The 27,973-nt window shown below is 38.6% G+C and overlaps 2 protein-coding genes across 10 annotated transcripts in view; both read left to right on the top strand.

The window, feature by feature from the left end:
• The window catches only part of LOC102210345 (calsenilin-like), a 57,054-nt gene extending 38,553 nt beyond the window's left edge, over window positions 1–18,501 (top strand). For 3 of the 5 annotated variants that reach the window (XM_005738254.1, XM_013912184.1, XM_005738256.2), the window contains 6 exons: window positions 11,921–12,045; window positions 12,169–12,238; window positions 13,956–14,134; window positions 14,956–15,060; window positions 15,465–15,527; window positions 17,454–18,501. In XM_005738254.1, coding sequence (XP_005738311.1) covers window positions 11,921–12,045; window positions 12,169–12,238; window positions 13,956–14,134; window positions 14,956–15,060; window positions 15,465–15,527; window positions 17,454–17,501 — 590 coding nt within the window. In that variant the 3' untranslated portion in view covers window positions 17,502–18,501. Of the gene's footprint in view, window positions 1–8,176; window positions 8,723–8,870; window positions 8,874–11,920; window positions 12,046–12,168; window positions 12,239–13,955; window positions 14,135–14,955; window positions 15,061–15,464; window positions 15,528–17,453 lie in introns of those variants that run through there. The other 2 variants (XM_013912182.1, XM_013912183.1) reach the window with 2 other exon arrangements.
• A 1,629-nt stretch (window positions 18,502–20,130) lies between these two features.
• slc23a2 (solute carrier family 23 member 2) overlaps window positions 20,131–27,973 on the top strand; it is a 37,270-nt gene continuing 29,427 nt past the window's right edge. For 2 of the 5 annotated variants that reach the window (XM_005738251.1, XM_005738249.1), the window contains exon 1: window positions 20,131–20,444. The gene's annotated coding sequence lies outside the window, so the exon portion shown is untranslated. Of the gene's footprint in view, window positions 20,449–27,973 lie in introns of all 5 variants that reach the window. The other 3 variants (XM_005738250.1, XM_005738252.2, XM_005738253.1) reach the window with 3 other exon arrangements.

Below are 27,973 nucleotides of genomic sequence, written 5' to 3'. Positions count from 1 at the left end.
TGATAATATCAAAAGTGTTTAATAATAATCAATCAACAATTATAACGTTACATTAAGACCGCTGAGTTGTATCATGTTGCCTTTTGAACTTATAAGACCTCAGCCTCCACTCAATGAGTTATTACTGTTTACATGTGCATGTATAAACACTTGTACCTGCTTACATTATAGTGTGCTATAAATCATTTATTAAATGTTTGCATACTGCGTATAAATTCTAAGTTATGAGGCTTTAATGCGGTTTATGGTTTATGTAATAAACTGGTGTTGCATGCCATTATGGAAACACTTCTACAAAAATCTTTACATAACATTGCTTGTTTCCAAATTTGGTTATGAAAATAAAGATAGTCTGCTCCCTTGAGAGTTTAGCAAAACAAACTGTGTAAAGGGTTGCCCAAAAAAAGAAAAAGTTGTCAGGATGAGCTCGTGAAAAATTGACATTTAAGAACTTTTGGACTTTTAAAGGCCGCCACCGCATGATCAGATTTCTCTGTGATTAATCTCTGTCTCCTAGTAAACACAGCTGGACTTATCCAAGACTTCTGATTACTTAGTTTTAACACAGGAAATAATACTCCAGTATTAATCACTGTATCTTTAATAAACTGTACGCTTCAGCCAATCAATGGTTTTCTGCATTTGAATTTTATCATCAATGAAATTTGGAACAGTTACAACTTGTTGCTTACATGTTAATTGATTAATAATATTTATTAAGTATTAATACGTTTATAGACAATATATGAAAATAATATGTGGGCAAATATAACCAACAGGACCCATTGTGCTGGTTTTTAAGCATATCTAAAGGGTTTAAATTTAACTCTAGTATTTGTAGTCTTTCTTAGTGGATGTCAATCATTTGGAGAGTGATCAAATAGTGATGTCCACACTGCCTCCTATAACAAACTAAGATAAGTTCATTTTGGTTTATTTTATACTGTCTAGATTACATCACAGAAAAGTACAAACGCAAGTCATGAAACATAGACGTGAAGATGAAGAAACTGTGGTGTTTAGCAGCTGATGAGCCCTTCACATCAGAGATGTCAAATTTATTTTACATAGTGGGCCACATACAGTCCAGTATGAGCTTAATGGACCAATGAAAGTCCTCTTTCTATCAGTGCAAAGATGTTTTAACTACTTGTTAATATATTAATATAAGGAGTGCAATTTCAACAATAAGCTTACTTTTTCTATAAGCATGACTCTGTGAGCTTAAATCATAAGAAGTAAATGTTTGAAATTACAACACTCATTGTAAAAAAAAAAAATGAAAAAAAAAATAAAGAAAGAAATATACATATATAAGTAGAGCAGACACACAGGTAAAAGCATGTGTTCACAAATTATGAAACACATGTACAGGAGTAATTTAAGATACTGAAATTTAACTTTTCAAAATGTTTAATTCATATTTATTGGAGTCCAGTTTATTTCAAGTTCTTTATGAATAGGTGGCACAGCTAATGTGCTCTTAACCAAAAAACGCATTTACCCCAGGGTAGCATTTGTAGGAGAGCTATGTAAATAACAAACATACAATATTAAGCTTTATACGTTATTCTTATTAGTTATTACTTTCAAGTGACAAAAGCATAGGAACCTTTGCTTTAAGGTTTAATATGACTCGGAATGAGTGACTGAGCAGGAAACAGGGGAGGGAGGTTACAGAGGACAAGACAGAAATAAACTTCTATACTGCCAAATATCTTTTTGAAACCACAGCTATCTCCATCTGGTAATTTTCATGTTGAATACAGCTTTTAGACACTTTGCATTGGCTTTATTTTTCTGATCTGGAAGCTACATCGAAGTTTTATATTGTGTATGAGTCAGACACATCGGCTAGGAGGAACTTGAGCCCATTCGACAGAACATATTGAACTCTTAGATGTTGTGTGCTTTTTTTCAAATAAGATAACAGTGCATGACCTTTTTCATTTCAATGTTCAAAAGCAATAATGTCCTAGTTTTTATGTTTCAATCAGAAATTGACATCATGTTGACAAACCTCAGCAGCCTTATTTATAGCACAAGGGTCTTTGAAAAAAGCCTGAATGAAGAGTGGAAAAAAGGTCATGACTACATCGTCTCTGTTGAGTCTTTGTTCACATTTTGTCTGTGAAGTACAAAAATCCAATTAAAGTACTTCTAATGTTTTTTTCCCTTTTTTCTTTTTCGAAATTCTGTAGATGCTGTAATATTTGGGGGCTTTTAACATTTCTTTCTAATGTTATATTCAGAGTTGAAAAGTTTAATGGGCTTTTATTATGCCTGATACTTCGTGAAGCCTTGAAGGGCTAACAGGCAGCGTACCTTTAGGACAGCAAAAGAAACATCAGACACTGCTCTTTGAATGATGCATTTTTTCCCTTTGACTAGAGTTTTGGGCTGAAGGCCAGCGAGTCAGAGTGCCCTACAGTCACTGTGCCAAGACAATTACAGCCGGAAGGCTCCAGTCGGCACATTAGTGCCTCTCATATGGCTCGGCATCATAAGTAATAAATTCAACAAAAACGCTAGTAATGTCCTTACATAATTTATCACTCCTCTCAATCTCTACTGTCTTCAGTTCCTCCAACACCACCTCTGCCTCTTCCTCCTCTTCTCCTCCAATACTAGAGCCTACACCCAGGTTTAGCATTACTTCACATCAATTATACATAAAGTATCGAACAAGCTTTCTCTGAGACCGCCTAAATATGGAGCCCCGAGTACTCCTCCAGGACCCTGAAGGACACTGGCCATCCCTGAGTAGCCTCCAAAATTCCCATCATGTGCCTTCATCTATTTAACTACCTACTTCAACATCTCCCACTAAGACTTTCCCAACTGCAGTGTCATTATCCCACTCCTGGATCATCTTCTAATTGCCTTAATCATCTTTAAGTACTTGTCACCAGAATGTTTGCGTCATCACCGATACAGGAAGTGGAATATATATCTGCTATTGTAGTTGGATGGATTTTAAGTTTTTTCTACATTAGGTCGTTAGGTCCATATATATTTGGACACTGACACAAGTTGTTGTTTGTTTGGGGGGGGGGTTTGTTGTTGTTTTTTACCCGTTTACTGAAACATACTCCATTTTAAATTATATGATGGACATAATGTGTAGACTTTCAGCTTTTACTTGAAGGTATCCATGTTCAATCTGGATGAAGGGTTTATGAGTTTCAGCTCAACATGTGCCACCATTTTTTAAAAGTATTTGGACGATTGATTTAAAGGCTAGTTCATAGGCAGGTGGGGCAATTGCTTCATTATGTCATTATCAATTAAGCAGATAAAAGGCCTGGAGTTGATTTAAAGTGCGGTGCTTACATGTGGAAGATTTTGCTGTGAAAAGACGTGGTACAGTCAAATAAGTGTTCCATGCAGGTGAAATTAGCCGACCTTAACCTGCAAAAACAGAAAAAAAAACAATTAGACAAATTTCTGCAATAGTAGGAGTGGCAAAATCTACACTTTGGTACATCTTGAGAAAGAAAAAAAAAAGCACTGGTGATTTGAACAACACAAAACAACCTGGACGTCCATGGAAAACAACAGTGGTGGATGATTGCAGAATCATTTAAAAGAAGAAAGTGTACTTTATTGGTCCCCGTGGGGAAAATTGCTCTCTGCATTTAACCCATTCACTCAGTGAAGCAGTGGGCAGCCATTGGGCGCCCGGGGAGCAGTGTGTAGGGACGGTACCTTGCTCAGGGGTACCTCAGGGTAGCTGTTCAGGGGAATCGAACCCCCGACCTTCCGATCATGGGGCCACCACTCTACCTACTGAGCTATCCCTGCCCCATTTCCATGGTGAAGACAAACCCCTTAAAGACAGCCAACCAAATGAGCAATGCTCTCCAGGGGTTAGGCATTGCAATATCCAAGTCTACCATGAAGAGAAGACTCCATGAAAGTAAATATAGAGGGCTCACTGCAAGATGCAAACCACTGATAAAACTCAAGAATAGAGAGGCTCAATTGCACTTTCTTTAAAAAAAAAAACATCTAAAAATGTCAGCACAGTTCTAGGAAAAATATTCTTTGGACAGATGAAACCATAATCAGTCTCTACCAGAATGATGGCAGTGTGGAACAGATCATGATCCAAAGCATACCACATTATCTGTAAAACACGGTGGAGGCAGTTTGATTTCCTGGGCGTGCATGGCTGCCAGTGGTACTGGGACACTAGTGTTTATTGATGATGTAACACAGGACAGAAGCAACCTAATGAATTCTGAGGTGTTCCGAGACGTACTTTCCTCTCATATCCAGTTAATGCGGTCAAATTGATTGGCCAGCGTTTCATTATACAGACAATAATGACCCAAAACATACAGGCAAAGCAACCCAGGAGTTTATTAAAAGCAAAGAAGTGGAATATTCTTGAATGGCCAAGTCAGTCACCTGATCTTAAACCACTTGATTACAACAGTTACTACAGTTTAATACAATGAACTGAAACTGGTGTAACACCACATACAAAATTTTAATCAGCTTTTGCTTTAATACTGTAACGCTATAATACTAATATAAAAATACTACTGTTTAATGCTGAAATGAGAAATGTATGTATCTGAAGAAGCATGCAGTGAAGCAACTTGAAGGGTTTGTGGTTGTGCCCTTTAAATCATGCACACTCACACTCAGTTAAGGTTTTTGTTTTGTTTTTTGTTTTTTTAAAAACTTGAATATGTGCATCGGGATCTTATGGCAGGAAAGCTTAATGCATATTTTTAAGCTAAACTATATATGCAATAAAAATTAAAGTTTGTATTTTGTTTATGTTATTTAATTCATGTCAGTAGGACACCAACCCAAAATGTAAAATGTTAAATTCAATTCAATCCAGTCCAGTTTTATCTATAAAGCATCAAATCACAACAGTTGCCTCTCGTTATTATTATTGATAACGAGGGGCTGCGGTTTAGGGAATGCCTCATTGGGAGAGGGAGGGTGAAACAAGAATAAATGTGTGTGTGGTGCAAGTAGGTATTTATAGACATATGACCGGAAGAGGAGTGTTTTGGGTGGAGTCTAGCTCCTGAAATTCAGAAAAATTAGCTCCAATTATGTGCACTAATTTAATTTCCCTGGCAGTGTGACTTCTTCCAGGTGTATAAGTGATGTGAGTTTTTTTCTGTCATTTACATTCATGCTACTGTGTGTGTGTGTGTGTGTGTGTGTGTGTGTGTGTGTGTGTGTGTGTGTGTGTGTGTGTGTGTGTGTGTGTGGTAAATGGAAAGTCAAGAGCTCAATAAATCAAAATCTAAGTGTGATGCTAAAGGAGGTTAAATCTAAAGTGAATACAGGTATTGTGGTGTGAGGTGGTAAAGATCTTCTAGCTCCAAGAGTGTAGTGATTCCATCAGCAGCAACAAAGACGGGTACTATGGATGTTTTGATAAGACCACAGTGTAATATTAATTGAGAGTTAATTTGTCTGGGATTGCACCACTTTTCAGTCACAACTGGTGCAATCCCTATACATCTGGATGACAAGCAGGACTGGTCCTTGAACTGGTCTTCCTTAGATGTAACCCAAGAGGTTTTGTTGAAATTAATTGATCACTATGTCGCCTCATTTTTTTTTCTGTCTTTGTGTTTGCAGTTTAAGATATTATTTTTCTTTTCACATTTTCCTGCCTCAACGTTTTGAGTTTAAGTTGTGTTTATAAAAGATTTGTTGTTTCATCATTGAGAATACAATACAACAGGCTTTTTAAATATTCATTAATTCAGTGTTTTCACAACAGAGTTGATTATAATCTCGTGGGGGAACCAGACAGGCAAATATCTATTAAAGTATGTTTTAAACCACATCAGGAGGCTATCTCAGAATCCATTTTGGTACTGTGTATGTGCTAAAACATTCCACATTTAGCATCAGCAATACATTAGTGGTCGCTTATTAATCAGAAGATGCCGTGGCCTATTTGATGAATTATTTATATCATCAGCACTCAACAAAAGCTCCTTTGATTTCACCCTACGAAAAATATTCACTCATTGGCACTTGTTGTGTGTGTTTGTGTAAATGTGTGTGTGCTTATAGTTCAGTTAAGTGATGTGATCTAAAACCAAACCACTGACCTTTCAGGCCGGTGCTCTCTGATGTCGATTTTTGGGATCAGTCCAGGACCTATTTTGGGATGAAATCGATGGCAGAGGTAGCCTTGGCTTTAGAGATGTATGAGCCCTATTTCGGGGCTTTCTGATACCAGTATCTGGTGTTTTACTGGCGGTTTGTGTTGGATATTTTAAGTGGCAAGTGGTGTCAGTGTACGGTAAGAAAAGATAAGGAGGAAGTGAGTATTTCACTCTGTTCATCTCTGGTTTCTTTGCTCATTTTCATGTTTCTTAGAAGCCCTTTAGATCAATTTAATAAATTACTCAGAATTTATGATTCGTATCATCAATTTCCCAAAGCTGGTACATTTAGAAAATGCTTTCAGTTAAACAGGACCTACTGTGCTTCTTCTTGTTTTATCTAATATGGCCAAAGTTTCAAATAAGTTCAGCATATGTGCAATTAATTCCTCTGAAAGGAAAGCTCAGGGTTTAGACTTTAGCTTTGACACTTTTTTCTACTCTTGGACTTCTATAATATCAGCCCACCTTCTGTTTGCAAGGGGCAGCCAATCAGAAGGCAATCAACTAAAAGTGAGAGGAGCTTTAATGCTGTTTGTTTCAGATCACTGATGAGCTGAGGGGCTAAGGCACAGTAAAAGATAAAAAGATTTCTTTGAACTGTGAATCAATAAAATCAAAATAGCAGGTAGTGGACTGGCAAGTGGAAGCACCAAAACATTTCCCGGTGGCCTAAAGGTCATTTTAGCCTGCCGTGAATTTGAGCAGCAATATTATAAAAGTGCGATAGAGTTGAGGGAACTATCAGACCACAGCAGATCTGTCTCTAGCGTCCTCCTCTGCCATATCTTCCCTTTGCGGATCCTCCATCATTACATCCATGAGATTTCTCTGTGGTCTTCAACTTCTCCTCCCTGGCAGCTCCATCTTTAACATGCTGCCTCCTCTGCACATGTCCAAACTGCTCAACCTGAGCTGTTCCTCTGATGTACTTATTTCTAATCTTGTCCATCCTGGTCACCTCCAGCATCATCAATCAGCCCCGTATGTGCTTAATGTAAGAGCTGTCATTTTTAATTATTATTTTCTTATTTTAATGGCTCCATCCTCCAGGATCTGAAAAACAAATGATGTGAGATGAATGTCACTTTCAGTTAATGCTGTTTATTTAGAGCAATATATGCTTAAGAAGCTGCATCTTATGATCTTAGGAGTTAATACAATCCACTAATGGAAAACTCTGTTATCTATGATTTATCGCTGGATTTTATTGTTAAAGTTTCAAATTGAATGAGTAGGAAATTATAGAAGGTCTGCATGGACATAACTGTGAATGGAGAGAAAAACAATTTCTTAGTCTATGGAATTACATCCTCATATTACATCATGCACTTTGTGCATGTTGTCTCTTTAGTCTCCACTAGAGGGAGGCACACAGTAAAATGAGCTTTGAACAAGTGTCACAGGGCCTGAGGGAGCCTTGTCTCACTGTTTTTCTTTATTACATGAGAATGAGTGTGTGACAGGACTCCACTGAGGCATTAAATCTGTGCTGCAGATCCCAAGAGAGACGGGGGAACAATTAGAAAGTGGATCACGGAGATGACTGGGAAAATGAGATTCAGGACACCTGTTGACCTTTGTCACCACCCTCATTGTGTCCTTAAAGGCAAATTATTTTTCCGCTTGTCACATTTAGTAGAAATCATTCTAATCTTTGTCAGCCATGCCTATTTAAAGCCGTCCTGCACTGATTTGATGTATTTTCCGGTCTCGTGTTGAGGTTGTTTTGATGGAAATGGGAGAAATGCAACTTTCTCTGCTTCCTCAGGAGTTCAGAGGTTAATTAGCAGAGAATAAGGTGTGATATGGAGGGAGGCTATAGAGGAGGAAGCTGCACAGCATCAGTCATTTGTTCTGTGGTGGATTTTCCTGATGCACCTCCTTGTGAATTTTGGATAATTTTTTTTATTGTTATCACTGACGGCAGGAATAATATTTACTGGAGAAATCCCAAGCCAGCTTCAGCTTTTTGCCAAAAACCTAATCTATGTGGTGTGAGAATATTTGAGCTTCCTCTTTGTGTGATTGGATTTCCTGTGGATTAACGTGGTGATCCAGATTTTTTGGGGGGATTTTTTACTCTCATCTGAAGCATTTGACGTTCATGAGGGAGTTGGACCATCACACCCTGCTTTTAATTGTGGAAAAAATCCTGTAACATTCATTGGAGCACAACAGATCACCGGGGTAAAAAAAAAAACCAAAAAAAAAGACAGGCAGTCAATTAAAAAGGCAGAGGGGGAGAGCTAAATAAAGAATCATCAAGAAAAAAATGTGACATAAAAAGAGTGATGAGTGACTGACACTGTTTCAGAGACAGGAAAAGGCAGTGGAGAAGAGTGAGACTGTGAGAGGCAGATGGATTAAAACAGGTGTCTATAGAGAGTCCAGTGATGTCGAAATAGAGGCAAGGAAAATAACAAGAGAAGACGAGATAGAAGAAGAGGGGAAGATGAGTGTAAGATGGGAGACGGAGGGACTCCAGACAGTTGGCATCGTCTGCCTGGTGATCATGTTCCTCAAACTGATGCACCTGCTGGGCCTGATCGACATCACTGAGACCGGTGAGATGCCACAGGAGGGGGGAAGTGAGGAGGAGGAAAGACACGGAGCAATTTGTGAATGTTGTGAATGTGTCTGACCCAATTTGGATACGTGTAGATTATCAAGAGAGAAGAAGACATAGCTGTAAGAGACATGAGACAGCCACAGATGGTGTAAACAATAAAGACTTTTTTTGGCTTGGTTTTACACAGGCATCATTTTAAAGCTTGTTAGCTGAATAATTGATGTGAGTTGACAGTCAGTCCCTATCAACCTCTGGTAATAATTGCTCACATGTATATTCTTTTAACCCAAAGCTTTAAATATGTAAATCTTTTAAAAATGGCAATTATAGAAATACACAGTGTATTACTGATTCCTGAAATACTAATTTCAAACAGGAGTAAATAGTTTGATTTCAGTTTGGCATGAATATATATTTGATGGTCTGGTGAGTATTTGCAGCACTGGGGCAGTAAAGGGGGAATTAACTATCATGGTAATACCAGTGCAGCAGTTTGGCTCGTGTTTTAGTGACAGTTAGTGACATTAAAATTGACACATGTTTTAAAAAACAACCATACTTTCCCAGTACCTCAGAGTGTGTATAGTACAGTGGCTACACAAATCACTTCTGTTAGAGCAATGATTCCCCAGTACCAGTACAAGTACCCCCAGGGTACTTCTCCAGCCAGGGGAGTACGTGAAAGATCAGCTATTACTTAGGCCAGTTAAAGACTTTAGTGGACATTAACATGTTTAAGCACCCTCGAAAACATGATTCTTCACCCTCAATGAAGCAATAATTTTGAGTTAAATACAGGTGATATATATAATTAAAAGGTTTATTTATTCAGATAATAAATCATTAAGGAAAATGTGCTTATAAATTGAATCTTTACCAATCAAGTCAATTTTATTTCACCAGATTCCATTAAATTTGAGATTTTATCTTTTATTTATGTTACAAACTATACATGGAACATTCACATGTAATTAAATTAGAGGTAGAAGTAAAGCATTTTGGGCACAGGCTTTTTGACTGCATAAAACCTCTCTAAAAGAAATAAATGAGGAGTAAAACAAAGAAGAAAAACTGATTTACTTTTATCCAAAGAGAAATCAACGATTAAGATAGTTTTCTAAAATTATGCCTAACACTTTACATTATTACATAATGCATTGCAAATCCCAGCAAAGTGAAATCTGCCATTTTCATTCTTAATGTATTATAATAGTTTTCAGTGTATTTTGTAGATTGTGTTCTTTGTGTCTGAATTTTCTGAAGTTTTGAGCCCTGGGTTCAACATTTCCATGGTAACAGATGCCTCCGCCAATCAGACGCCACTGTTTCAATTTAGGATTGTGGGTAGAGTAAAAAAAGCCTTTTCGTTACAACGAAAAGGTTGATATACAGACCTGTGCTTTCTGTAGGAATACTTACCATCATCCCATGTTTTAGATTGTAGTAAGGCGTAACTCTGAATGTTTATGGCTCATAATGAATCAGGTTTTTATTTCCACAAACTAAATGCTGACCTGCAGAACTCTCGTCACCAATAGTTTTTCTTGGTTATTCTGTATTATTTTGTATCATGCAGGAGATACAGAATAATCATGCTCTGATGGGATCATATGAGCGTTATTTTCTTTAATAGAATTTGAAATTATTAAAAATGTGCAGGTTAGATTCATTTTAGATTAGAATCTTTAGCAGGCAAATTAAACTTTTTTGCAGAAATGTTGCAAAAATCCATTGAACAGTCTGAAAATTTAGAGGGAAAAAGGAAAATGTGTGGAGTTTTGAGAAAGTATTTCATCCTACCGGGTGCCTTTTCTGATATAACTGGGTTACAAGAGCATGACCGTCTTTGACAGCTGCACCCATACAGACAAGGTCAGAAGCCATCTTCTTCTCACATTGTGCAAGAATAAATGAACTGTAAAGAAATGTTGAAGAGCGGATCACATTCCAGTTTTAATCCCCTTCTCTGTGGTTTGGGTTTATGTTTCACAGCGTATCATATTTCCCCGCTCTGCTGGGTGTTTTATCCGAATATGACATGAGTCCTCTCCTTTGGACCCAGCGTGTAAACCACACAGCGTCCGATCTGACTTGACATGTTTTCTTTTTGTTTTTTGTTTTTTTCTTCCTCTTACTGTCACTCTCCCACTGTTCTCCATTTACGCTCTTTCACTCCATCTCGGTGTCGACACCCGTCCACCTCCTCCACCTCTGTTCTTTCTGTCTAAAGATGGTGAGTATGTAACAGCACGAGTCCAACCAAACGGAGAAAACTTCCCTCCTTTTTTAAAAGTGTTTTCTTTTTGCCCGGCTGTGCAGTGCTTTCTCTTAGTGTGCAATGGTAACCAATGTCACGACACTTCATTTGAGTGAGAAAGTGTCTTTGATCTAAATGATCAAACTTAGGTTTTCTGTGGTGGCTTTTGTTTTGAAAGTCGCTCCATATAAAGTCAGCCAGATTTGAAACATTTCCCACACGTCTACCTTCAGGATAGGCTGATTTTTGTTCTATAATAACTTTTTTATGTTTAATGAAGGCATGCAAACTTTTACTTTTATACTATCAATATACTTTCCAAGTTACAGGCCCTTGAAGTACATAGAGATTGGCTGGAATTCAGTGCTTTTTAATGGCCTTTCATTTTTAAATGCTTGAACCTGATTAAAACTGATTTTGTTGTAGTTTTTAACTATGTTTAAACAAGGCAATAAAAAAGGTGATTTCAACCTTCCTCTTACATATTTCAAGGGCCTGTAGCTCAGAAACTACTCATACATTATTGACCAACAATATCAGCTGATTCTGATGGGGCCATGTGGGATGCATTGATTGAATTCTCATAAAATGACCCTCCAAGTTTGGTGACATGTCCACCATAAAGAAAGTACCTCCTCTTATTTTACTCCCTTGTTCGCCTGCCTTTTCCTCCTCCACAGTTTTTTGATAATTCTCTCTTTTGAACTTCGAACATTTTCCTCTTATGCCTCCTCCTGTTGAATGTGTGAACCCACCCACACCCCATCTCCGAATGTTGACCTGCATCCTCTCACTCAATGTCTGCCCCATCCTCCCTCTTTTTTCTTTCCATCCTTCCCTCCCTTCATCACTTCTCTCTCCTTCTCCCCTTCTTTACTTTTCCTCCTTTCTGTCTGTCTATCCATCCCTTTCTCTCTGTCTCTCTTCCTCCCACAGACAGCAGCGACAGTGATTTGGAGCTGTCGACTGTGCGTCACCAGCCAGAGGGGCTGGACCAGCTGCAGGCTCAGACCAAGTTCACCAGGAAGGAGCTTCAGTCTCTGTATCGAGGCTTCAAGAACGTGCGTCTAGCTGCTCCTTCTGCTGAGACCAGCCTAATTGCTTTGCTATTATTACTATGCTTTATATAGAGCTTAATTATTATTCTAACATGTATATCTCCTTTTTCCTCCTCTCTTGAGCAGGAGTGTCCCAGCGGACTGGTTGATGAGGAGACATTCAAGTCCATCTATTCTCAGTTCTTTCCCCAAGGAGGTTAGACATTAAAACAATCTCCTCTTTTTCTGTCCTTTTTAGTGAGGGACTGAGGGTCATATTTTTCCACACCTGATTTATATTTCATAACTTTGACCTCCTAAGACCCAAACTCTTTCATGGCATGCATTTTTAATTTCTCTTTGCTATTTGGGCTGATTGGGACCTGATGAATGTAAAAACAAAATTTTTTGTTTTTTTTTTTTTTTTTTTTGAGAAAAATGAGACCCACATATGAGGACATTTGTTTTAAATTTTGATAGAGCAGTGGCAGTATAATGTCCTCCTAAGTGGATATCAGGCCCTTGTAGAGAAAAATTTAGTATTTTGGTCTAGACCAGCGGTCCCCAACCCCCAGGCTTCAGACCGGTACCGGTCCGTGAGTCGTTTGGTACCGGGCCGCGAGAGTTGAGGCTTGGGGTGAAACGGTTTTCAGCTTTATTTTTTTATGGTTTTTATCGTTAACTCAGTTTTCCTCGGTCTTTTCACGTGTGTTATGAATAAATCTTCTTTTTTTGGTACCGGTACTAGTTTTATTTTGTTGTATTTATCTGCGACACCTTAAAGGCCGGTCTGTGAAAATATTGTCGGGCATAAACCGGTCCATGGCGCAAAAAAGGTTGGAGACCGCTGGTCTAGACGACCCAAAATGTGATGTCCACATGTGTGGACGCCAGGTCCTAGGAGGTTAAACAAGATTTAAACAAGATGCACACCCAATTATTTTGTTCCTGAAGCAGGCCTGAAATATGCCTCCATTCAGGAAAGAGAAACAAGGGTTACCCCAGTAGGTGTCAAAGGGGGAATGAGTTAAAAGCATTTAGTATGAGAAGTAAAAGTATGTGGCTACAAGAGCCACATGCTGCAATATTCAGTTAAAATTCAGTTTATCATGCTTTAATGCTGCCCTATTAAAATAATTTAATAGCATTAAAAAATACACAGTGTGTCAGAATTAATCTGAAACTGAAAAGTCCAGTATGACAAAGTCTGAAAGAATACCCAGACTGCCACCTTCAGATGAGAGGAAGCTGCTTTGGATGCTCAGGAGCAACCCAGGAGCCATCAGTGCTCAAGCCTGCTATGAACTGGAAACCAGTGAAACACCAGCTTTATTGGCTGAATATGTTTTACATCGCCATGGACTAAAAGGGTGTTGACTACACGGACAAGTCAAAGCCTTCTGGAGAAAAGTGACACAAAAATTGATCTATTTGGGTACAATGACATGAGGCATTTTTGGAAGAGTGTCATGTCTCCCTCCCCTTACCCCTGTTTGAGGGTTCTTCCTGTTAAAAAGGAGGTTTTCCTTCCCACTGTCGCCAAAATATTTGGTCATGGGGGGGTCGTCTGGTTGTTGTTGGTTTCTCTGTATTGTAGGTTCTTAATCTTACAATACTAAGTGCCTTGAGGTGATTATTGTTGTGATTTGGTGTTATATAAATAAAACTGAACTGAATTGAAGGCGAAGCGAAGCTTTACAACCCAAGAACAATGCACTGCAACAGTGTTGCAACAGGACGCATCAAAACACACACAAAAACTAGTTCTAGAATTGAAACCGCAGGCTAACCTCTGGAACAGCCTTTCCAAAGTCCCAACTTCAATCATGAAAACTTGTTAACAATGTTTGAAAGCTGGGTCTCCCTCTCCTTTGCTTTTTTTGGGTGCTTTGTTAAAAGCACTACATTAAATCCGCATCTTCTTTCATCTACAGATGCAACCACCTACGCTCACTTCCTGTTCAACGCGTTTGACATGGACAGAAACGGTTCAATCCGTTTTGAGGACTTCGTCATCGGCCTATCAGTGTTGCTCAGAGGTTCGGTCACCGAGAAGCTCAACTGGGCTTTCAACCTTTACGACATTAATAAGGATGGTTACATCACCAAAGAGGTGTGTGTGTGTGTGTGTGTGTGTGTGCGTGCGTGCGTGCGTGTAAGATATGTCATTTTTTTGACAACAAGACAAAGACAAATTTCATATTCTGTCACCTTTGTTACATCCAAAACTGTTTAAACTGACATGAAGTAGAAGCAACTAATAACTGATTTCATATGTGTACACTTAAGTGCTTTACAAGAAGATAAATGTTTGTTTGTTTTTTAAAAACCCACACTCACTAGCTCACCTTCTCAATCTAGATTCTGGGTCTAGATACTGATCAGGAGCCTTAAACCAGGCAGAATTATATATTTTTGTTAGTAATAACTATTATGTCCTATTTAAACAGTTAATAAGCATTTTAATAATGCTTATTAACTGCTTATTAAGGTGTTAATAAGCATATTAAGCCCATTTCTTGGGGCAGATATGCCTGTTTGTATTTGTAGAGAATAGCATGTTGATTGGCTTCACTTTGAGAAACTACACCAGTCGCAGACATTTAAAGGAGAGCTCTTATACTCGTTTTCCATGGTATAGGTGACCTGAATGATGATTGTGCCTTTGGCAGTTTCAAGCTAAATAAACATATGTAGACATTTAGCCTCAAGGGCTGTCTGTCTCTATCTATCTGCCCTGATACAATCTCATCTTTTGTTTTTATTAAAAACAGCCAAGATGGGACAACTAAATTAAATTTACGTTTTAATCATATAATATAGAGTTTGTACATTTTAAAATTCATAGTAGGTAAACAAAACACTGAAACAGCTGGCTGTTTTAGGTAAAAAGTGAATTATATTCACTCCCTTTCCTTCTCTGCTTCTCTTCAGGAAATGCTGGCAATTATGAAGTCGATCTATGACATGATGGGGAGGTATACCTACCCTTGCGTGCGGGATGAAGCACCCTCTGAACATGTCGATAAGTTCTTTCAGGTTCTGATTCCACACAATTAAATATAATTTCTAGATTATAGTTTTTCATTGAGTCATGGATAACAGACTTAGGGGTAGTAAGATTTAGCCTTGAGGCAGATGACTAATGCCCAAAGTTATGATGAAAAGACTGGTGATGGCTCAGATTGACTCCCTTTTCCATAAAAGCTATTGTAAGCCATACATAACTACATTAGAGCATCTTAGAATATCTGTCATCATAGATAAAGACAAACGTCTAGGTATAAACGCAAACAGAGCCATTTATGAAAAGTTTTCCTTTGTAAAATATAATTTGGTTGGAAATGACCCTACTCATTCATTTTGGTCTCTTAAGAGTTAAATATCGTAAATATTGTCTCACTAATGTCTGCTTTCTCTTCTTATTTTTTCTGTTTTTTCAGAAAATGGACAGGAACAGAGATGGTGTAGTGACTATTGAAGAGTTCATTGAGACCTGTCAGAAGGTGATGCACACTTTTTTGTCCCACACACCAGTCAGTGTAAATCACAATTACAGTATTGCAGTAGATCAAGGTTCTTGGTTCAATGTCAGCTACAGCATGACGGCACTCACACTGACTAGTGTTATCTCCCTTCACACATATTGTAAACCCTGACATGTTATTTTTGGAGGAATATTACACTTTCTAGTCTGTAATGATCATATTCTGTATTTATATGTGGACTTTGCCTTTACTAATTATAGCGTGTTTATTTTTGAATCACCTTTAATCCTGTGTTCTTCTATATGTGTCTCCACTTCTTTCTCACAGTCAGTACTGTAAGGAAAAGAGACCTGATTACACCTAATTTCCTTTTTTAATACCCAATTCATGAACTTAAAAACGTCAGTGATAAAAACTCAGCTTCACATCCTCAAAGATATCTCTGTAGTTAATAACCAGAACCAGATGTTCCTCATATCAGTACACTATTTTGGTTGAAAAATGTTTATAAACTAATATCCTTAATCATGAACATTCTCTGAAGGAAAGCACTTCCTCTGTATTTTGCTATATTAAGCTCCTGGTGTTTAATTTGTCACAGTCAGTATCTACACAATGTTAACAAACACTAAAACAGTGTTTACTCATCATCTAGTTATTTGGGCAGGCTGCTTTTTCAGATTTTTTATGTCTGCTAGACAACCTTGACATAAACACAGTTTTTTTTTCTTAGATTTTTTACAGTAAAGTCAGTGGGCCTTACCAGGAAGACATCTCTGTACTGGAAAAGAAAGAAATTTTAAAACACACCTCCAAAAGCTGTAAATTGTTAACTGGGCAACAGTAAAAGTCATTATCTCCTGATAAAGGGTAGTTTTGAGTGTTGGCACTCACTACCAGCAAGTAAAAACTTGTAATGAGGCAATTAATTGACTTTTGACCCCGTTTCTTAACTGTTTTACCACAAAATTTTCTTTAGATTGTATGCGCAGTTTCGTGGATGTCAGTTTTCTTACCGACTTCACAAGTAGTTGAGGTCAAAGTATGTACACTAACTTATCCTGTGTTTTGGTTGGTGTAAAACACTGGGTTTTTAGATTATTAGTCATTATTTATTTTGAGACCATCTGTGTGTGCTGTTTACCCCAAACTCAAATATTGGTCAGTGCCTCTGATGCAGCTCTGCAGCTGTTTTAACATGCTTCAATCAACAGAGATAAAAATGGAAAATTCAAGCCAGTGCATTTACGTAACGAGCAGAGAGTGTTCCAGTTATTTTACTCAAACTGTAGACGTACTGTAGCATGCTTTATTTACACACAATTTTTTTTAAAAATACCGATAACACTAAGGCGCAAAAGAATTACAATCTGAGAACTTTGAATTAACACAAACAATAGACTGAATGCTGCTGCTTTTCCCCAACAGGCTGTGTGTAATAGATGGATTACCACCAGGGGATGACTTGATCGATGACCTCAGTAAATCTTTTTCCTTAGTGGTCTCAAACACCAGTTCAAGTGTCATTGAATATAAAGTTTGGTGAAAAAGAATGTTTTTCTAGGGCTCTAAGTACACCCTAGATTTCATTTTCTGTATTTTCTGCATGACTTTCTCAGTGTCTCACATCACTCTTCTATACAGCAGTGCCTCAGTTGACTGCATTCAGTCTTCTTCTCTATCAAGCACATCAAAAAACTGAAATTAGTTGTCTAGTAGATATTTGTAAAAACAAGCTCAATCTCTAATCTGTGCCCCTATAAAGAAACATGACATGGTGGAAGATTTATATTCACAGTTGCTGATAATGACTCAGTTCTTTTGGCTATAAACAGTGCCACCATGGCCATTTGTTATATCTGAAACTTTGACCTAATCAGCGTGAACATTTGTTTCCTTCTGAATTTGCTGACAGATGTTTTTTCTTTATCGTTTTATTTGCAGGACGAGAACATCATGAACTCCATGCAGCTGTTTGAAAATGTGATATAAGAATCTGGACGTCCGCAGCTGTTTTCCTTCATTAGCACAACTCGCATACAAACAGAGCAAAGTCATGCACTCCACCCAATGCCGCAGACTCCACAATAACGTAAGACACCCTGATACATAATGTAGCTCCAGTGAAGATGCAGGGACTAGAGGTTTTTCTATTTCTCGCCACACTCTTTTAATGGTATCTTGTGACTGTTTCTGGATTACAAAAACTGCCTCATGTCAAAGGAGATATTCTTGGATGACTTTTTTGTCCTCGGTGGCTCAACAGACATGCTGATTGTGCTTTGATCAGCGGACAAAAGCCACAAGGAACGAAGAGGCTCACAGAAATTGACAAACTACATGGATACTAACTTTAACAATAACATACAGTATATACACTCACATATGGAAAAGCCTGCTGTTTCCTCATATTTTTTTATAGCACTGGATGGAGAAAAAAATCACAGTGAAAAAAAAAGACATGAACTAAAGCATGTTTGTCATCAGATATGTCATGTGGAATTAGCTTGCACTACAGTTTTATGACTATGTATTATATGTGCCTGAAATAAAGGCACTGTAGATACCTGCACCTGATATACCACTGAAGAAAACCAGTGTATATGTATATACATGTAAAGTTAATAATTATATCTAATGCATTGTGTTGGTCTAATCTGTGCTCCACCAAGTGATGGAATAGGACCAGTGCTCAATATTTGTTTAAGAAATTTCAATGTTAATCACTTTAAAAAAAAAATGGTTAGTAAGCGTCGTTGGAATTTGGGATATTCAAATGTTTCTCTTCTTTTTTTTATTTTTGTTTTGGAAGATTATGTTTCCTGATCAGATTACAAAAATGAGTCTTTGCACAACCGTGAAGAAAGACACATCAAACTAAGACCTTTTCTTTAGTATCTGTGAGCATGCTGACTCCACAGTGCCACAGTGTCATGTACAGTACAGTAGGACCTTTGTGATGTCAGGTAATTAAAGATGCTGTCTACAGGTGCGACTTCTTCTCTTTATTGCATCCCTTTATTGTGGTTAACCAGTGCATTCAAATGATGATTCAGAAAATCTTTCATTATAAAAAGTCAATTTCTATTCCTCTGTATTTAGTGTTACATGCTGGCTTTGGAGCATTGTCCTGTTGTGTGACCCGGCTTATGCAATTACGGCTATTCTTCCAGTCTTTCTTGATCATACTGTCTATTACTGCATGCATAATGCGTTCCTCAGCCTGACAGGGGTCACACTGATACTTTGATACTATCCCTCAGAGTGACCACTAACCTGATGATGTCAAGCCCACCCACTTAAACAATAGAAGTGAATACAGTAAAATTATTATTTTAAGTGGTGCTTATTAATGTGCAGAGTAGATCAAGTTAACACAAAAGGGAAGACAATGACATGAACATATTTAATTTAGCAGCATATTTATTGATTGAACATTCAGGCTTTGGGTGAACAGGTTGCACAACATCACTGTAATGTGTGACATGAAAGGCTAAAAAGCACGCATTGGTTTTCTCAGGAATTGGTTAAGGGCCAAAGCTGGGATTGAAGTCAGTAATTAGACATATTTATCAGTTGTAAAACATAAAGTTTTACAACACAGTGGCAAAAGCAGGGATCTCATGATGAGTCCAAGATAGTTCAAGATTCAAGATTCTTTATTCGTCACATGCATAGTTATACAAGTACAACATGCAGTGAAATGTAACCTGACACACTCCTCGACTTGTGCAAAAGGGGGAGAGAAGAAGAACATTATATATTATATACATTAGGTGAATGTGCAGTAGTAGCATTGTATGCAGCAAGCAGGTGAATTCTGTACATTAAGCGAATTAAATAAGAACCGACAATCTGAATGTGAAGTATGCGATACACACAATGTTTCAAACAGAAACAAACAGAAAGAAGACACTGTCATCACATAATCGCCACCACCTGTGGCTCACCTGCCTCCCAGTACCGCCCCCTTGAGCTCACTGCACCACTCCTACTCAGACAATATGAACATATTTAAAAATAAAAAAGAATTTGAAATGTACATTGTGCCGGTGGGTGTCTAGAAGAGAGTCCTGTCTCAGTCACTTATGGATGCTGTGTGAGAGGGCGGGTGTATGTGTGTGTTTGTGGGGGGGGGGGATGTTATGGTTTAGGGCCCGGAAGGCTTGGGGATACACGCTCCTCTTGAGTCTCTCTGTCCTAGCCCGGATGATTTCAGAAGTTGGAACAGTTTGTTGCCAGGATGGGACGGGTCCTTCAGTATCTGCGCTGCTCTAGTCCGGCATCTCCTGGTGTAAGTGTCCTGAGTGGAGGGAGAGCAATCCTGTAGCAGTGCTCTGCTGTACGGATCACTCTCTGAAGAGCGTTTTGGTCCTTAACACAGCTGTTCCCAAGGATGTGATGTTCTGTGTGAGGATGTTCTCCACAGAACCCTAAATACACAATACAAGCCCAGAGCCCCGAAAGCTCGTTTTAATTGTTTAGGAGGCTGCAGAAAACTTACAGCCAGGTTATACAAGCGGGGTTATAATTACAGAACCTGTCCTTGAAGGGGGGGGAGTCTGGGCTGCGTCACGTTCTAAGTCGCTTCTGATTGGTTAAGGTGGGGCGAAAGCTTACATAGGCACCCGACGTCACGGGCGATGTGGGCATGCGTCCTGATGAGCGTCATTCCCGTGGCTTTATGAAAGGCGAAATCCGTCCACGCGCAGCTGTTTCGAAACCGAGGGGAAGCAGGTCGTCTAGGAAGAACTGGGTTTAAGGACAGTCTCCCAATCTCTTCGCCGCCGTCCGCTGCGCGCGTGTGAGCCACTTTCCGCCTTCAACTGTCGTCTGCGCGTGCCTCCCGCCTCGCACAGCTTCAACAACACAAGCCACGGGGACAAGCCAGCGTTAGCCGAGAAGGGAAGTGGACTCTGTCTACTCTTTTATCAGGTAGGTGAGTGCAAAACGTGCCACGTTATTTTTAATTCCAGTGCCTTGTGAGTGTTAGGCACCCCTGCGTTGGTTTCCCACTCTGTACGCCGTCTCAGTTTAGGGGCTGGAGTTGGCAGAAGATAACCGCTAGCGGTTAGAGGTGTGTGAGCTCCCCTCTCTCTCTCTCTCTCTCTCTCTCCTCAGAGGACTTCGTGGGCCGCCTCGACCGTGGCGATGCTGATGCTGAAAGTGTGACCGTGAAAATAAAGGCCCAGATAGCCAGGGTTCTGTTAGGGTTCCAGTACTAGTCACCTTTCTCCTCTTTAGCTCATATTTTTTTTACTTATCAGTATGAGGTTTAGGGCAGATGTATCAAGGTTTCTAGATAATGAGGGCTTTATTGTGACTCTTACAACACACAAAACATAATACAGATAGGCTAAGTATGCATGAATAAAAACCCTTAATGAATCAAGCAGCACTAACTGCTACACTAATGCACATTTGGCTTTTAGGATTTACTGGCAATTGATGATGGCAGTGTCCTAGAAACGTGGCTAGGCAGGTGGGTGTATGCTCACAGTACATGTGCATCTATCACATGACCAATAAGTGGCCCAAAAAAACCCAACCCAAAAGCCAATTTGGGCAGTGCCTGGAGGTGACATGGCTATTTACGATTGCATGAGAATTGCATTATAAAATTTACTTTGTATCAACACCCAGATTCCAGGTAGCAGCTCGACTGCTTTATTTTCCTCTCTGAGTAGTTTAAATTTCAAATGAAACTGCCATTCTCAGAGCAGGGACCTTTGATACAACTGCACCTGCTTACACGGGGCTTTGTTGTGAAAGTAATGCTTTCAGCTTGTGGTTGTCATCATCAGGGTCCTCAGATCAGTCACAATTGTCATGAGAAGTGTCACAGTAATGCAATCCATGAGATATTTTAATCTGTAATATGACTGAGATTTGGCCGTTTTATTCTTTCAAACTGCTGACATTAGTTATAATGCCAGCATTGATGGGGTTGTGGACTGATTTGATATAAATTTCTTCCACAAAACACACAACGCAACTGCTGTTTAAGCAGGGGATTTAGTGCATTTTTTCCATTTACCAAATAAATACCGTGGTGTAACATAGCTGGTTTTCTGTAAGCTTTAAATAAATACTTTTGCCAGACCAAATGGCCAGTAGCACATTTGTGTCCCGTCCACAAATAAACAATTCCTCTAGCCTCATTTCCCCCTCTAAAATTGTGTTTTTGAAAATTCTTACTGCAGTCTGTTAGTGCTTGCAGTACATACCCTGCACCACCCTGCACCATAATACATGCAAAGTATTATCCTATGTCATTTAACCTGTAGTTTTCAAAGCACTTGAGTGGACAAGATTTGTGACATTTTTTTCTTCAGCTGTGTTTAGTTTAGTTTTTAGATTTTCTTTTATTTAATTTTGTGTAGCTGTTTTTCTTGGTGATGAATATTCACAGGTAGTATGCATCGACATGGAGGTGACCTGCTTTTGAGCTCAAGATTTTTCTGACCTACTACATGCAAAAGAAAAGGATGCATACACAAGGAGTGATGTCCTGGGTTAATAGTCATGTATGTAATCCCAAAAATAAACCCATACGAGTATAATTAAGTAGTTGTTGAACTTAAATTATGAAAAACTGAGAAGTGCAAATACAGCTAAAGAATATTTAAAGGATTTTTCTTAGGAATGTTATCCGGATAGTAGTAGATTAAAATCAGCCATTTTCTTCATAGATAATAGGGGTTTTAAGGAAATTTACTATAATGATATTTATGACAATATAGAATAAAATACCAAGTTTTATTGGTGTTTGCAACACAGAATGATGGGTGTTTTCCATCCTTTCCCAGTAATCTACAGTCATCGATGACAGACTACCTAAACTGAAGTCTGGCTTTATCAGAGTGCCAATACCAGCATTATTACAGTGCAATTGTAGTGACACAGCATTATATACGATGATGCAGCTTAAGTCTGGGATGTTTTAACTCGCTGTTTAAAGCCCTGCTTTTCCACCATTTAACTACATCCTTCATTTCCATGCAATGTTTGTTCCTGTCATATTGAGTGCACCTAGCGAGTGCTCCAGTGATGTGCCATTGGTTCGTTTACTTTTGGGTCACACATCACCAGTTGCTAATAGCTCCTTGCATGCTGTCATAGCTTGATTCTACTTGTTGTCTGTGGTGTTTTTGGTTTTCTATATGATTTGTTTTATTTTTCTCCCCCTCAAGAGGTGAAACAGCCAAAGAATTGTGCTTTGTTGGCGGTCTGACCTCTTGTAAACAGGCAATCTACTTCAATACTATTGACAAAGCTCTTGCTCTAAGTGTTTGGGCTTGTCTTGTTTATTTGCGTGGTAGGTAATTTTAACTCATGCATTGGTATAGTATGATATGGCCCAGCCCTAATAATGTTTTCAGTCTTTCAGATGTAACAGATGGCAGTTAATAAACCTTGGGGCAGATGTATGAGCTATTGATCCATAGGTGCTGTGATGTAGAGGGGGGGAGCTCAGTGAGTGAGCAGTGACTGTCTGAAAGAAAGGGGAAGATACAGATGAAAAGCCATTTGTAACCACAGATTGTTCTGTAAGCTGTTTAGTTTAGCCAGTCACACTTATTCATATTGGGGACCAAATGAAAGTGGAGCACTTGAAATAGAAAGAAATGTGACAGGCTGTTGGGACCAGGTGTTCCCTTTGAAGCTCTGTCATCCGTTATCCTCAAAAAACCTTAAAGATGGAATGCCTGACTGATAGGCCAAACTGAGGAAAGTGGTGATTCTGGTTGTTTGGCAAGAGCAAAGGTCAGTGGTTGAGATTTAATTGTGGTGGGTCACGATCACGTCAAGGAAACAAAGGAAAGTAAAGATGCTACATAGTGCTGAGGAGGAGGAAAATGGCTTAGAACCAGTCCTGTCAACAGCAAAAGGAAAACAAAGAAAGATGGAAATTGATGGAAAAGATTATTTTAGAGCAGTGGATGAAGTGATGAAATTTTCCTGCCAGTGATTCCACAAAGAGGCACCCCTCTCTCATCTGTCAGTTATGTTTAAAAAAATAATAACTAGCTGTCCATGAACAACCTGTTCATGGACAGCAGTGGTATTACCATTAGTTTATATATCAACTGTGAGTCATGCTAAAAACATTCTGTGTATTTATTCGATGCTACTGTAAAATAAGGTACTTCTCTGACTTCAGTGTGGTTTATTTCCAGTTCGGTTAAGGTTGTACACTAAACTGCAGTCATCCTGGACATTGTTTCCTTTTAATCCGTTAAACCATTTCATCTTGGTCACACTGAAAAGAGCAGTGGCTCACCTAACAGAATGTCGGGGCCAGGACAAGACTCATAGAGGCAAACTGGGTCGCAGATTCTGGCCCTTTTTGGTGTAGGCAGCATGTGACTAAGATTACACTGTAGTGCTGGGTCATGCTGTGCCTTCCTACTGTACTGTGTAAATGTGTCTGCTTGTGTGGTGTTGACTTCTGTTTTATTTATAGCTTTATAACATTGATTTTCTGCTAGAAAAAGAAATAAAAGGAATCTGTTTTATAAAGTGGACAGCTACACATGCAGCCGTCTAAATTCCTGTTTGTTCGTTTGATATAATTGATTAAGGTGTGGATTAAACGGGTAAAACCAGCATGGCAGCCCATATGACTCTTGCGTAACAAATACTGAAAAACATACCCTGCTGTATTAACCTCTTATGTGAATAATTTATTATGTTTAGCATTAGTGGAGCATTGTTTCTGAGCTGTTGTTTTGTCTTAGGATTGTTTTGAAATTGCAACGTCCATAAATTTCCCTCACAGAGGAATTTGTTTGTGTATATCTGCCTACCCTTACAGCTGTTGATTATGATTATTTGCGCTGTTTTACCCTTCTTTTCTTCTGGGTCACATCTGGCTTGATGTAATGAGTTGTAAAATTAAAATGAGGATTCTATGGATTCCCCCCCCCCCCCAAGAAAAAAGATTTTTCTCTAAGGGGGAGGAGGGATGTGTGGATGGAAGTGCCCACTGAAGCCATTTATTGATTTATTGGTGATTGTGTATAAGTGGTTTTTCCTTAGATGCTAGTGTTTGTGTAGTGAAGACCAATTCCTTTAAAATATATCCTAAATATTAAAATGACTGATCTGAGTGAATTTATGTAAAATTGTTTACATAAACATTTTAGAACTTGAAACCTGATCCACAGCCTCAGATTATGTTTGTAGAGGTCCTCTCAGATCCATACTGATCCCTTAAAACCAACCTTATTGTGCCTACATTGTACTTCAAATGATGCTAATACTGGAAATTTTTTATAATACTTGCACCCCACCTGAGGACACCCATATGTGTTAAATTACCTTCACAAATGAGATTATGCAATTAGTTGGTTTTGTCTGTTTTTTTAGCAGGATGACTCAATGTTATATACCACTTTGCGTGAAGATTTTACTAGAATTGGGGCTTGGTCAGACTGGGAAGTGATTTAAAATAAACATCACTAACCCTTGAAGTCAATCTGGTTCTAAGATTTTTAGTTTTTCCTTCATGTAGGATTCTGTATAGGGATTGATATTTGTCTCTGTCCTTACCTAGACAGTATAAAAGACTATTTGAGGTCTGAGAAGTGCCTATAACCTGCATTCTTTTTACTGGCCACCACTGTGTGATACCTATATTCATCTTTTGCACGGTCTTTGTTCCTGACTCAAAAAGCTGGATCAAATGTTAGTGACAATGGGTAGTACTTGCTTGTACTTGTCAGCCATTGCCTGAGAGTAAGGTATCAAATCAGAACAGGAAAAAATTAGTAAGTACTTCTTGTTTAGTGTGGAGAACCTGGGCAATTTGCTTCATATCTTCACAAATGTACGTAAAATTGGAATAAGAAATATTGTGAGACATTTTCCTGGTAATCTCAGGAGAATATTTGTGGATCCGCATATACTTATGAATTGAGGCACCCAGTTCCTACATGATATGGAGGAAGTTTGGCCTTGGTAGAGATATGTAGTTTGAGTGCTTACCTTGATGAGGGATTTTTTTTTTTTTAATAAATTTTTCAGAATTCATTTTTCCCCATTATCCATCCTTTTTTTGTATTGCATATCTGGGGCCAGGTTTCAGCATATAAGTGGAGGAGGAGTAGCGGCAATACTGAGCCTCGCCAGAATGACTAAACTCCTCACCCTATCTTTGAGAGAGAGGCCAATCACCCTTTGGAGAAAGGGTGCTGCTTGTACCTGTGATCTCATTCTTTACCCAAAGCTCGTAAAAATGGATGAACTTAGGGACATAGAATGACTGGTAACTCGACAGCTTCGCTTTTATGGGCAACTCTCTTTATCACAACACACCGGTGTGGCATCAGTGCAGATGCAACCTCAATCCATCTGTCAGCATTTATCATGAACAAGACCGTGAGATTCTCTAAGTCTTCCATTTGGAAAACAACTGGTCTTTGACACAAGGTGAAGGTTAGCACTTCATCCATTTCCCTGAAGCATGGCATCAGACTCAGAGGTGGGTAGGAATTCTTATTCCTGCTACTTCACAATCATCTGCAGGTCACTCTAGTGTGAGCTGGAGGTCTCCACCTGATAAAGCCAATTTAGCCATATCATCTGAACCAATAAGAGATGAGTCTGAGGACACCAAAGTGGTAGCCTTCTGCAGTCGCTCTGTCAGCCTTTCGGTTCACAATTTTTATGGACAGAATCTTTATGATTATCTGTTAGTACAGCTGAAGCAACATTCAACTAGTTTATCTACAAAATGGCTGTTTTCTCTTAGTATAATGGATTTTGTGCAGGCCCAGCAAAGCAAATTACTTTTATATTCATAACAAACTGTTTTCTGACATTTTATGGAGCATAAGTTTTGGGGTTTTTTTGTTTTTTTTATGCTGCAGACAGTAATGCTAATTCTACTTTTAGCCTCAGCTCCAAAACAAAATGCTATTAGAAATATAATTGAATAAATTTCAAGATAAAAAATGGATTTATCCACAGTTCATCCAGTTTTTGTTACACTTGTGTTAATCATGTGACATTTCCTCAGGCTGACCAGTTTTGTAACTATTGGAACAGAGCAATAACCCACGTCTTGTGTAAGTTTCATAAAAATTTAATGAGCAGCATGACAAATGATGAATGGACTGCTACCGCCATACTAAAGAGGACCTCTATTTACTGTCTGCTTGCTTAATGGGAGTGGTCCATCTGAGTTCAAGCTTTCCACCAGGTCACGTCATGACCCAATATTATATTTAATTTGATGTCATAGAACCCATATGTTGTTAAATACCCAATGTTCTGCCTTAAATTGGCTAAAATAATTTAATGAATCCTATTGACTTTGTTTTTAGAGGAGTCTGTTTGATGAAAGCTGGTTAAGCATTTTTCTGGTTACCTTAATTGTTCATTGTAAGGCTCTTTTATCGACAGGGACACTCTGCTAGCATCCCTGTCTGCAAGGAGACTTATGGTCTTCATAGCTCCTTTTCAAAAAAGCATCTCTTTATCTCTCTGAGCGCATGTGTTACGTGTCCTCCCGTATTACACCACCACACATCACGTGGCATGCAAAACTTCCTCTGCAAAATGTGTCTGTGTGCTGGGTGTGTTTTTAAATTTCTGTTAATATTAAAAGGTTAAACTTACCAAAGTGATTAGTAATTCCTAAGAAGTGATTAGGTGTGCAACAGAAAATGCATCACCGTTTGTAAGTCTGTCATTTTTAGGAGGAACTGATGATTATGAAACTGTACTACTTATGTATTTAGCACTTTTCACAGACATATGTCACAAAGTGCTTCACAAGAAAGGTAATAAAACACAATACAGTCATAAATGCATAATAAAAACCCTGGCCTAATTAAAAGCTTTTTGAAGGTCTCCACCGAGTCCAGACACTGTAGAAATTGAGGAAGTGCATTCCACAGACTGGGTGCAACAGCTTGGAAAGATCGGCCCCCTCGAGTTCTGAAACGAGTGTGGGGGACCACTAAAAGGTTTAGTGACAAGTTACAGCTCTGATGGTTTTAGTCTTAATGGTGAAATTGTAGACAAATTATGTTTAAACTCTAATGAAATAGGTTGTTGAAGACCTGAGATTAGGTTGATTAGATGATCATCATTCTTGTAAATGCTATAACAAATAGAAATTTTAACTCAAACTCAAGCAGCATGAATTTTGACAACATTTCACACAAATGTCTAATAGAGTAAAAGTAATGTAGTGATAACGCTTCATGTGTGGAAGCTGCCAAAATGCTCAGAACAGCAGCGTTGCATCGGTGCAGATTTCAACACAGTTTGAGTTTTGCCTTTCTCATGATTGTATTTCAGTTGCTTCATTTGCTTATGGCAATAAGACTAGAGAAAATCAGAGGGTTAGTTAATTGCTCTCAGTCAAAATTTCAACAGCACAACTTTTAATAAGTTGATGCTTGTTTGTGGATATATTTTTCCTTATTTGTTTCCCTGAGCGTATACTTTTT

The sequence above is a fragment of the Pundamilia nyererei genome, unplaced genomic scaffold (assembly GCF_000239375.1).
Source record: "Pundamilia nyererei isolate P.nyererei 1_Seehausen unplaced genomic scaffold, PunNye1.0 scaffold00082, whole genome shotgun sequence".
NCBI lineage: Eukaryota > Metazoa > Chordata > Actinopteri > Cichliformes > Cichlidae > Pundamilia > Pundamilia nyererei.
Note: the sequence above shows the minus strand (reverse complement) of the source record. Positions and strands in the feature narration are given on the sequence as shown.